A 12,089-nucleotide genomic window follows, 5' to 3' on the forward strand; every position below is an offset into this window, starting at 1 on the left:
GGACGATTTAGAACCCAGTGCATCCATGGAGACCTCCTTACTTCAGTCTGTACCTGTGGTCATGCCCTGTAGGAGATTTCTGAGTTTTGAAGACCCAGTAGGTACTAGAGAACCATTTGCATTGCTGAAGCACCACTGTAGGCACGGGAGGGGGTTGGAAGGGCTGGCTTGCCGCTAAAGGAGGACCAGACATGGCCTAGTCATCAGTGGTATAAGGGGAAAAGTTATGGGGTTAGTCCCTACCCGCCGCCCTGCTCTGCCTCCTGCAGAGACTTCAGACTTCTTATGCCTCCTGCACAAGTGAAGCAGCCAGGTAAGTAGGAATAGGTTTCTTTGGTTCCTAACTTGAGACGATTTTTTCTCCAAATTCCTTAGACTCACAGTCTATGCTGTTGATTTACGGAGGCAGCAGTGAGGCCCCGTATCCCGATGCCTCCTACCTTGAGACCTGGACAGAGGATTGCTCTGTGAAATTCAAACCTTAAATCAGTAGGTATCAGCAGAGACAGGCATGGTGCCTTACAGATAAAGAATACAGATGGCCTCCCTATTCACGGAGGGGCCTGCAACCTTTATATAGCTCTACATACACCCCTCCTGTGTGTGCAGATGCTTCTTGACTTACCATGGGGTTACCTCCCAATAAACGCATCGTAAAATCAAAAAGTTGTAATCTGCCTGGATATATGTATTAGTCTGTTCTCACATTGCTATAAAAAAATACCTGAGACTGGATAATTTATGAAGAAAAGAGGTTTAGGCTGGGCGCGGTAGTTTACACCCTGTAATCCCAGCAGTTTGGGAGGCCGAGGGGAGCAGATCACCTGAGGTTAGGAGTTCGAGACCAGCCTGGCCAACATGACAAAACCCCATCTGTACTAAAAATACAAAAATTAGCCGGGCGCGGTGGTACGTGCCTGTAAGCCCAGCTGCTCAGGAGGCTGAGGCACTTGAATCGCTTAAATCTGGGAGGCGGAGAGCCGAGATTGAATCACTGAACTCCAGCCTGGTCAACAGAGTGAGACTCTGCCTCAAAAAAAAAAAAAGAAAGAAAAGCGGTTCATGGTTCTGCAGTCTGTACAGGGTACAGAGCAGCTTCTGCTTCTGGGGAGGACTCAGAAAGCTTCCAGTCATGGTGGAAAACAAACGGGGTCCAGCTTCCTACATGGCAGAAGCAGGAGCAAGAGAGCTAAGGGGACGTGCCAGACACTTTTAAGCAACCGGATCTCGCAAGAGCTCGCTCACTATTGCGAGAACGAACAGCACCAAGGCGATGGAGCTAAACCATTCATGAAAGATCCACCCCCATAACTGAATTCCCTCCTGCCAGGTCCCACCTCCAACAAAAGGGATTACAATCTGACATAAGATTTGGTGGGGACACAGACCCAAACCATATCATGTATCATATTATATATGTATATGTAATATTGAAGGAGTTAAGATCACATGACCCCCAACATGCCGCTCCAGCATATTGACTTTTTTGAGTTAAGGACACTTGAAAAAAAGAGGCGCAAGAGGATCCCTCTGCCCTTCCTTCTGTTTCTTACAAGCAGGAGATGAAATTCCTGTGTAAAAGGTGTCTCCCAGTACCAGAAGGAAAATGTCATGCTTATTATCAAGGACAGAAAGTTGAGGCCGAGGGAAATCTGTACAAACTCTGTCAAACCAATCCTCATCTTCCCTGTCCCTCTCTACTCCGTTAAGTACCCTAGTCCTGCCACATCTTTGCCCAGTTCTGTATATAAGTGTTCAACTCTAATTGCATCTTCATTTTGTCATGAAGGTTCCTGTGCCACATAAAGGTTATATTCAACAAATATGTGTACATTTCTCCTGTTGATCTGTCTTATGTCAATTCAATTATCAGGCCCAGCCGAAAAACCCTAAGAGGGTAGAGGTGCTATTTTGCCTCCCTACAATATAATCCACATAACCACCTTATATATGTATATGTATGTGTGTGTGTGTGTATAAAAAGAAATCATATTATATATATAATACAATCTCCGTATCCCTCATATATATTTCTGTATATGTGTGTGTGCACATATAAAAATATATATGGTTAAAAGCTAGGTGGTTCAAAGTCCTACCTTCGGAATCAGAAAGATTTCAAACCCAGCTGCTTTACATCCTCTGGTGTGACCTTGAGATAATTTTGTCTCTCTCTAGTTCTCCATTTCTTTGGGTAAAATGGGGCTCATGATAGCGCCTCCCTCAAAGTTGTGAGGATTGAGTTCATCCCTGAGGCAAGTGTTGGCGGTGCCCACATTCAAGGGTGGGAAGGCAAGGCACAGTCAGTGGCAGTGGGATCAAGACCCCATTAGCAGGCTGCCTGTCTGTGGAGGTGGCAGCATTGAATGTGTGAATCATGACTGCCTTCTCTTGGGTGATGTCCCCACTCTTCAAAGAACCTTCAGATTGTAACTTGGGTTCCACTGCAGCTTAGCTATAAGGAAAGTGTGGGCTTGTCTTGCAAGTTATACATTTCTCATTGTATATCCACACATTGACTTTTCTGTTAATTTATGACTCTCATGGCAAACTGCACCGTATAGAAGATCTATCATGCCTGTGATGATGGAATCAGGATTTTGAGACTGGGAGTCAAGAGGTGGACCTGAGCTTGCCAGTATGCTGCCTCCCTTTGAGTCTTCTGGGAGATATTTCTTGGTGTCACCTTGTGCTGCTTTCTTCTGCTATAATAGTTTCATACTTAATATGAGCCAAAGAATAAACAGACTCAGAGACTAATGAAGCCTCCATTTAAAAGATAACTTTCTCTTTTAGGATACCTGGGATGAACTCCTAATTGGCAGTGTAGAAGTGAAAAAGATAATGGCATGCCCCAGGTAATGAACCTTGCTAGACCCCAGGACTGTGGTGTGGCCTACCCATTGGTTCCTAACCATCACCTAACCCTTGGTTATTGCATGACAGGTGTATTTTGACCACGGTGGACCCAGACACTGGAGTCATAGACAGGAAAGAGCCACTGGACACCCTGAAGAGGTAGAATACCACCACGGCCAGTGTATTTTAAATATTATCTCCACCCCAGAACTACCTATGGGTTTAGGGAAGAACTACCTATGTCTGCTTTAGGGAAGATATGACCTTTCTCTCTGGAGCACCTTCCACTCTACCTTCTGACTGAATTATGTCTATTGGTTAATGAGAGCACTGTTGCTTTCTCTCTTTTCGCGGATGGATACTCTAGTGCCTTGGATAAACTCTTTTTTTTTTTTTTTTTTTTTTTTTTTTGAGAGGAATCTCATTCTTTCCCCCAGGCTGGAGTGCGGTGGCTTGGTTTTAGCTCACTGCAACCTCTGCTTTCTGGGTTCAAGTGATTCTCCAACCTCAGCCTCCTGAGTAGCTGGGACGACAGGTGTGTGCCACCATGCCTGGGTGATTATTGTATTTTTAGTAGAGACAGGGTTTCACCATTTTGGCCAGGCTAGTCTCAAACTCCTTGCCTCAGTGATTCGCCTGCCTCCCAACATGCTGGGATTACAGGCATGAGCCACCGTGCCCAGCTTTGATAAACTTTTAATTGTATAATACTACATTTTGAAATTTTAATATCTCTCATATCAATTTTTAATAATATTTATATGTGCCTTTCCAAATTTAGGCCTCAAACACTTTATTTAATCATGTTTATTGCAACTCAAATTCCTTCATTAGAATCAATATCAAGGAATATGAGAATAATTGAAACTGCATAATGAAATATTAGAAAAAAATGAATGTAATGAATTGTCAGAGATTTTTTATTGAGGAGCTTTTTTTATGCTAAGGATTTCTCTTGTTTTGTTATTTAAAGAAGTTTGGCTGACTTTAGTTCCCAATGAAGATAGTAATTTAGGCTTAACATTCTTTGGAGCTATATTCTATTTTGTTTCTCTTTCCTCTGTTTTGTGGATTGTTTCCAATGGGTTTAGCTTAGAGAAGAGGTTATTTCATGATGCTTTCAGATTTACAATTCTATTAGATGTAGTGATAATTATTTAAGATGCTGTGAAATTTATTGTTTTTTTTTAGACAGGACAATGGGAAAAGACTAACTTCTGCAGTAGTCCAGACCCACCTGACAACTGCATGTCTGTCTGAAATTTTGCTCACCAGTGAACCACAGCTTTGGGCTTATAAACCGGGAGGGGGTTGAAAGCATGGTGCTTAAATGTACTAAACAGAAGATTTGTAGAGTTCAGGGCCATTCCATTTTGTGTTTTCAGGGGCATTTGTTTCAATGAGTTGTGAAGTCGAAGGTACCCATATAGACGAAGTATTTATTTTATACGTACACATACGTTTTTTCTTTTTGGCCTGAAACTGAAGCCATGGAGAAATTGCATAGACTTTCAGGATACTTCTAGAAAAGCTAGAATTATTTGCAGTTTGACTAATTGTCCACAGACTTCTCTGTCAACATTTTAGAAAAGGTTTGCTGTGTATTTATAAATAAATTGGAAGGCAAACTTGAGTTCTATTGAGAATATTTTGATTATTATTTCCTTCTTGTGTCTGATGATTGAATTTTTGCTTGTTTCAGCTACCGCCTGTGCGATCCTTCTGAGAGGGAATTATACAAGTTGTCTCCGCTTTTTGGGATCTATTATTCAGTGGAAAAAATTGGAAGCCTGAGAGTTGGTGACCCCGTGTATCGGATGGTGTAGTGACGGATCCACTAGGGTGATATGGTAAAAGGTCAGCTTTGCTTCTGAATACACTGTCTTGGAGCCATTGCTGCATTTTCTTGTGTATGTGTTTTTTTGTTTGTTTTTTTTTTTAATGTTATGCTGCTTTAATTCTTGAGAGAATAAGCAGTTTTGTATTCTGATCTTTGGAGTTGGACAATGCCCTTAATTTCTGTTCCCTGCAGTAATCTGTGTACTCCTACCTCAGCCTTCTCCACCCCTATTTCCCATTTAATGGTAAAATGCTGATGGAAGAGGCTCAGCAGAAAGACAGGTATATGTTCACAGCTTATTACAGAACATCATTAAGGAATAGGGAAATGAAGGTGACTGATTCTCAAGAGTTTTGTATTTATTTTTTCTGTCTCAGAAGAGGAAATGTTTAAATTATTCAACATCAACTTGGGAAAATGTTTAAATTGGATGCTTTTTATCAAATGTATTTTTAAAGTATAATTGAAGTTTGAAAAAAAAAATCAGTGCATCAAGGTGACTGGGTCCTGAATCATGAGTTAGACAATAATGTTCTCACATTGATTTCATCGTGTCCAATACAGCCCTGACTCCTGGAGGCAAAAGCCTAACTCCCAAATTAAAGGAATGAGAAAGTTGGTCAGAAGACCTCAAGTTGGAGATTTTAAGCAAGTTCTCTCATAAAATCCATGACCCAGTTCTTAAGGTCACCTCATCTCCAAAACTCTTGACCATCCTTCTCTCTGTTTCTGGCCTGAGCTTCTCACGTGTGTTACTTGCCCTTGCAGTCCTGACATCCACAACCTGACCGTCCTCAAGGACAGGGTAACATAGTGGCTTAGAAGGTCTAGATGTAGCATTAGATAGACTTGGGTTGGTAATCCAAGCATCTTCCTAAGTTGAATGAGATGTTTAACTTCTCTTTAAGTCTCAGTACCCTTATCTGCAAAGTGGGAATAATAGCACTTACCAAAACAACCAACACAAGTTATCTTGAGTATTAATTCGTATAAAGTTTCAGCATTGCAACACAAATAAAGTGCTCAGTAAATATTAGTTATGTTTTTTATTGCCATCATTCCATCATGATCCAGTCTTAGGTTCCATAGTGGATATAAACATGACACAGGCTTTTCCCTTGAAGTGGGCAAAAAGGAACTACACCTCTATTGACTACTATTATGACTAGGTATTTGCATAACCATTACCATATTTCATCAGTTCTGAGATCCTATTCTAACATCTCTGAAATCAGTCAGCTTCTTATAACATTCAGGGTGCCTTTTGAAAAATATCAGTGATGCATAAAATTATCAGTGAATCAGTGATGCATAAAATAATGGTGCATTTTACAATTGGTATATCTTGGATTTGATGAAATATAATAAGTATTAATACTAGAGAGGAAACTGTGAAGCTCCTAAGTGCCTGGCATTTCTAAAAGCCCCATTTGGGAAGAGTGGACCCAAGCCTGAGCCATCTAGCTTGAGTGAAACTGATCCTGTGTCCTGCTGTTCCAGTCATGATTGACTGGACCTGGATCAATGTGTGAGCCAAGGGCTTTCACGTGTTCTCTGCATCTGAGGGAGCCCAGTGGCTGTGAGATACCTTAACAACTGAGGGTTTTCCATGTCACTTGGTCACAAACTCATCTAACCAGATCCTGTTTTGCAGTGGATGGAGGCAACGAACATCTGTGGTTTACTCAGCCTCAATTTCCAATTGTCTCTGCTTCCCAGAAGGCCTTGTGTAATCTTTATCTGTGAGAGGATCTCTGTGAGATAGATATGATAATAGGCATTTTATGAATGAGAAACAAAGGCTCAGCTAAGTCAGCTGATGTACGGTCTGGGAGCTGATGTGAATTAGAGCTAATAGGCCATGCTTTCTGCACAGCACTGCACCATACATTTATATGTATAACCTCAATAAGTGACTGTTTTGTGGGAGTTTGAATTATTTATGAACAGTAGGATAAATAACCAAATAACCAGAGATTCTTATTATTTATTCAGGCTTCAGCACCCAGGAGGGATTGACTGAGATCTTAACAACAGCGGCAGCAATACCTCAGCAAATCCTTATTATCCAGCCTTCAACTATTTTTACCCTGGAAAACAATCTCGATTTTTGACTTTTCAAAGTTGTGTATGCTCCAGGTTAATGCAAGGAAAGTATTAAAGGTGGGAATATGAAGGTATATGTATAAATTTTAGGTACTGAAGGCTTTAAAAATAATTAACATCATCAAAAATGCTATTTTGAATGTTATCATGGCTATTATGCTTTTACTTCCTGACTTTTTGATGATTAAGTAAGTTTAATGAATCAACTAAAAAACTGCAAAAATGTTTTTAAAATGTGTTCCTTTTATTACCTATCAGGATTACCTGATGTGCAGGACACATGATACCACACTCACAAATGCCTAATATTGGTCTTTACGTGGCCATTGAGTCCTGTTGACTTTTCACTCATGTGCTCTAGCATTATGGAATCTGGGCTGTACTTGAGTATGGAAATTCTCTTATAGACTTAGTTTTAATATTCTATTACACCTTTGTTAAGCCATATAAAAGTAATCTGTTTGTGTGTAACTGCCAGATACACCACCTGGAATTCCAAGTAAGATAAAGAAGAGGACCTTTAAAAGAGGATGGAATTTTGAGGGTAGGATCGCAAGGAAGACAGCATGAACGTATTTTTTTCAATGCAAATAATTTTTTTGCAACAAAAAAACGAACTACTTTGTATGATCTTAAGCAAAAATATTCACTGAAATAGTATATGGATGAATTCACCTACTTACAATTTTATGGTTTCTTTGTAACTAATAAACGTGAATCTCAATCCTGCTTTATCTTTGGTATTTATGAGTCTTCTTCCTGGGCTTCTCTCTTTATATTAGAATTTGAGTCACTGCAATTTATTTTTCCTTACCCTTTCTGATTGCCTCCAGAGACACAATCTGACTCCACAAACACTGGCTTCTGTCATTGGCAGGGGGCGAGGGCATTGTGAGCTGCAGGCACACCGGTGTCCTGTCTGTGGCAGGATGGCCAGTGTCCGCAAGGGGCCTTCCTAGTGGTCAGTGAGGAGTGGTTGTTCCCTCCTCCTCCATTTTCCTTTGCTGGGTTCTGGGACTGAAATTCACCACCATCCTCCGCACCCTGTGAGGTAAAAGTGGTAAGTGAGCTGTAGCCCTGGGTAAATTCTGGAAGTGATGAAATGGAAGAATCAGAACTTTAAAGTCAACCATTAAAATAGGGGAGCCATTTTTTCCTCTTAAATTTTCAAAGAGGAATTCAGGAGGGAGATAAACAGAAACACATATTTGGTGCCCCGGAGCTGCCTTTCCGAGGAGGATCAAGTGGTACGTCCTGCGGAGCTGTGTCCTTTACAGACAGGGTGTGACCTGGGGTTGGAAGAGAAGAGAAGAGAGCAGAAAAGCAGGACAGATAAGTGTTCAGGCCAGTAAAGACAGAGCCTCCCTGAGCACGGAACTGCTCTGCAGTGAGTTGCCATCTGGAGGAGAGGGTTGTTCTTTTCTCTTGGCGAACTCCCGCTTCTCTCTTCCAAGGCACCCTTGCCCTGCATGGACAATTCTGGCTGAGTCTTGAAATGTACACTCCTGGCTCAGGGGACCATGGCTGAGCTGCGGATGACACAGGCTCTCGACCAAACTTCAGTCTCCTCTGAGCCCTTTTCTTCATGAGGCCTTGACCTTGCCACCCTACTCCCTGCAGAGCCCAGTTTAGCAAGAATCCTGCTTAGTCAGTTTCCAGAGTATTCTCCCATCCTTGATATCTGATCATCCTTGATATCTGCTCAGATTCCTCATCTGTCACCTTCAGTGTGTAAGTCCTTGCCTAGTTCAGTAGAATCCTGTTAAGTGGGTTTATCAAGAATCCTCTACACTTGATGTCTCCTCTTAGTGATTTTTCATTCACTGACCCCCAGGAACTTTGCTCTTTGGCTATAAACCCCCAGCAGTCTTCGCTGTAATACAGAGCTGAGCCTAATCTCTTTCCCCTATTGTGATGCCCCTGTTACAATAGCCGTGAATAGTCTTCCTTACCTTTTTAATAAGCGTTTGAGTAATTTTTTCCTTTGATAGCTTGGTACATCAAACAGGAGCCTGACTCCTAAACCATGCTGTTCGGGTGTGCTGATATTGTTGACTGGAATATAACCTGATTTGGAAGTGACAAGTGACTGAGGTGAGTGCCTGCAGGACCAGGTGACATTCCCTCCCGCCAGAAGCAGCCTGGGGACCTTGTGCAGTGCTGAACTTCTGAGCCAAGGCCTTGCCAATGCAGCTGCAGCTGAGGCTCCCCGCCGGGAGCGTAGAAGGCGCTCTCAGACGCCCATTGCCGCTCCGAACTGCCGCTGGGAGAACTCTGGCCTTGTCTCGCTGGCGCAGAGGGCCTGGTAGCATCCTCCTCCACCAGACCCCCACTCTTTGGAACCTCCCTAAACCCTGGGCAGCCTGCGGGGACGGCGGCCGCAGCAGAGAGCTGGACACTGCGCAGGCCAGGCAGGGCCAACCCGCTCTCTACTATTCCTAGGAGAAGCTGCTGCCCGCTGTCTGATTTTTAATTTCAAAATCACGCTTTGTCCTGCAAATGTTGTCTATTGTTTATTTTAGGTCAAATAACCCCATAAATACGTAAGTAAATAAACTGGTCACTTGCAGAGATCGTGGGGGAGGGCACGGCGCCCTGAGCTGCAGGCGACGGAAGGTTGCAGAAGCCATGGGGCGCAGACCAAGTGGAAGCTGAGCCGCCACCTCCCACTCCCCGCGCCGCCCCCCAAAAGGACGCACTGCTCTGATTGGCCCGGAAGGGTTTGGGAACTGCCCACCCTTTGGGCTCAGGGCCAAAGGCCGCACCTTCCCCCAGCTGCCCGGGGCTACCAGCGCGCTCCGGCCTTGCCGCCGGCACCTCGCGGAGAAGCCAGCCATGGGCGCCGCCGGTTCCTCCGCGCTGGCCGGCTTTGTCCTCCTCGCGCAGCCCCGGCCCGGGTGGCTCGGAGTCGCCGTGCTGGGACTGACCGCGGTGGCGCTGGGGGCTGTCGCCTGGCGCCGCGCATGGCCCACGCAGCGCCGGCGGCTGCTGCAGCAGGTGGGCACAGTGGCGCAGCTCTGGATCTACCCTGTGAAATCCTGCAAGGGGGTGCCAGTGAGCGAGGCCGAGTGCACGGCCATGGGGCTGCGCAGCGGCAACCTGCGGGACAGGTACGGCCGAGCGCGGGCGCGGGGCAGCGCTGATCCGCCTCGGGCAAGGGTCTGAGAAGGGAGGAGTGCAGGGGAGGACTGCAGAGTCTGCTAACAGGTCCTTCCTCCTATTACAAAGAAACTGGGAGTTGGATGAGAAAAGGCCAAAGAGAAAAAGGAACCCTCAGCCCCCAGCATCAGATCCCGGGGCTCTGGGACTCTGAGCACATGGACCCGTTTTCCCGGGTTGGGCGGATTTCCACCTCCCACTGGCTCTTTGGCGTCATGTGCTCCTGCTGAGGTGTGGTATCGCTCCCAGGTGTCTGCCAGTGAGCAAACTTCTTAATCTCCATTTAGTGGAGGTGGCTAGCTTAAAGAGATTGGTTCCCAGTAGCTTTATTTTCAGTGACTTTCTTGAGATCTTGGGGAAAGCTGAAACTGTAGAGTCCAGCCCTCCAAGAGCGCACCAAGGCGGGGCTCATAATAGTAATGACTGCAGTTCAAGGAATACCTTCAGGCGCGGTGGCTCACGCCTGTAATCCCAGCACTTCGGGAGGCCGAGGCGGGTGGATCACCTGAGGTCAGGAGTTCGAGACCAGCCTGACCAACATGGTGAAACCCCATCTCTACTAAGGGGAAAAAAAAAAATTAGCCGGGCATGGTGGCGCGCACCTGTAATCCCAGTTACTCAGGAGGCTGAGGCAGGAGAATCGCTTGAACCCGGGAGGTGGAGGTTGCAGTGAGCCAAGATTATGCCACTGCACTCCTGCCTGGGCGACAGAGGGAGACTAAGTTAAAAAAAAAAAAAAAAAAAAAAAAAAAAAAAAAAGGCGGGGGTGGCATTGCAGATGCTATTTTCCCCAATTGTCTCAAGCACCCTTGTGGATAAAGAAGCTGAGTTCAGAGCCACACAGCAGCGGAACCAGGACTCTTATTTTCTTTAGCACACTGGGGCTTTGTAAAGAGTGATCTTGTTAATGTTCTGTCTGGGTTCTGAGAGCTGCGTGGATTCCTGGGGTTCAGCAAAGGCTGCAAAACCCGGGAGCCGGCGGCTTTGTCCTCTTTAGGGTCTGGCTTCAGGCCAGCCCCGGGTCTCATTGTGAGGCTGCACTTGAAACTCCTTTCCAGAGAAGCCCTCGCAGCTCAGCAAGTAACACAGGACTCATGGGAGCTGTAACCTTTCTCCTACCAGCTCCCAAGACAGAGGGCAATTCATGACATAGTTGAAACGTTAGTGATACATGCATCTTTGCTTCAGGAAGAAAACCAAGGATCCTAAATATTCCATGTTTTGGGCCAGCCGCGGTGGCTCAGGCCTGTAATCCTAGCACTTTGGGGGGCCGAGGTGGGCAGATCACGAGGTCGGGAGATCGAGACCATCCTGGCTAACACGGTGAAACTCCGTCTCTACTAAAAAATACAAAAAATTAGCTAGGCTTGGTGGCAGGCTCCTGTAGTCCCAGCTACTCGGGAGGCTGAAACAGGAGAATGGCGTGAATCTGGGAGGAGGAGCTTGCAGTGAGCGGAGATCGCATCACTGCACTCCAGCCTGGGCGACAGAAACACTCCGTCTAAAAAAAAAAAAAAAAATCCATGTTTTGTATAGTAGACTCTGAAAAGTGGTAGAATTTACTGAATTAGTTTTTGTAGGCCCGAGAGGCAAAGGGCCCTGGAATTTTACTACGTAGATTCAAAAAGCAGTTTTTGAGCTCATATTACAATAGATGATAAGAAGAGCTGGCCTTTGTACCAGACACTATGATAAATTCTTTATTTTCATTCAACACACACTCCCAGGAAGTGTGATCAAGAGAAGCCAACACTGGCTTACAGTCCTAGGTGATAACCAACTAAACAGAGGTTGTGACACGTGCCAGCGTGCCAGCATAGAGGTTGCAGTGCTGGAAGCTGGCTGGAGCCATCAGGGACAACTTCAGAAAGGAAGTAACAGCTTGAACTGAAAACCGGAAAATAATTCAGAACTTGCTGGGCAAGTAAGTTGGGAGAAGAACTTTCCAGAGAGAGAATAAGCTGGGCAAAGGCACTTGGCTTGAGAGGATGATGTATGCTGGGGAAAGGCTGGCACAGTCTGTGCCGGGTTGTCCAATCTTTAAATTTCCCTGGGCCACATCGGAAGAAGAATTGTCTTGGGCCACACACAAAATACACTAACACTAACAATAGCTGATGAGTTA

General features: G+C 45.0%; 2 protein-coding genes across 5 annotated transcripts in view; both read left to right on the top strand.

Moving 5' to 3' along the window:
• The window catches only part of MTARC2 (mitochondrial amidoxime reducing component 2), a 36,986-nt gene extending 29,447 nt beyond the window's left edge, over positions 1-7,539 (top strand). The window contains exons 5-8 of the mRNA XM_011761158.3: positions 2,797-2,858; positions 2,947-3,018; positions 4,562-4,716; positions 6,695-7,539. Of these exons, the coding sequence (XP_011759460.2) occupies positions 2,797-2,858; positions 2,947-3,018; positions 4,562-4,685 (258 nt within the window). The 3' untranslated portion in view covers positions 4,686-4,716; positions 6,695-7,539. The remainder of the gene's footprint in view (positions 1-2,796; positions 2,859-2,946; positions 3,019-4,561; positions 4,717-6,694) is intronic.
• Positions 7,540-9,572: 2,033 nt separating this feature from the next.
• The window catches only part of MTARC1 (mitochondrial amidoxime reducing component 1), a 41,884-nt gene continuing 39,367 nt past the window's right edge, over positions 9,573-12,089 (top strand). For 2 of the 4 annotated variants that reach the window (XR_011614443.1, XR_011614448.1), the window contains exon 1: positions 9,573-9,915. Coding sequence is in view for 2 of the 4 variants with exons in the window: in XM_011761155.3 (XP_011759457.1) it covers positions 9,641-9,915 (275 nt within the window). In the remaining 2 variants the exon portion in view is untranslated. The remainder of the gene's footprint in view (positions 9,916-12,089) is intronic. The other 2 variants (XM_011761155.3, XM_011761154.2) reach the window with 2 other exon arrangements.

The sequence above is a fragment of the Macaca nemestrina genome, chromosome 1 (assembly GCF_043159975.1).
Source record: "Macaca nemestrina isolate mMacNem1 chromosome 1, mMacNem.hap1, whole genome shotgun sequence".
Taxonomy (NCBI): domain Eukaryota; kingdom Metazoa; phylum Chordata; class Mammalia; order Primates; family Cercopithecidae; genus Macaca; species Macaca nemestrina.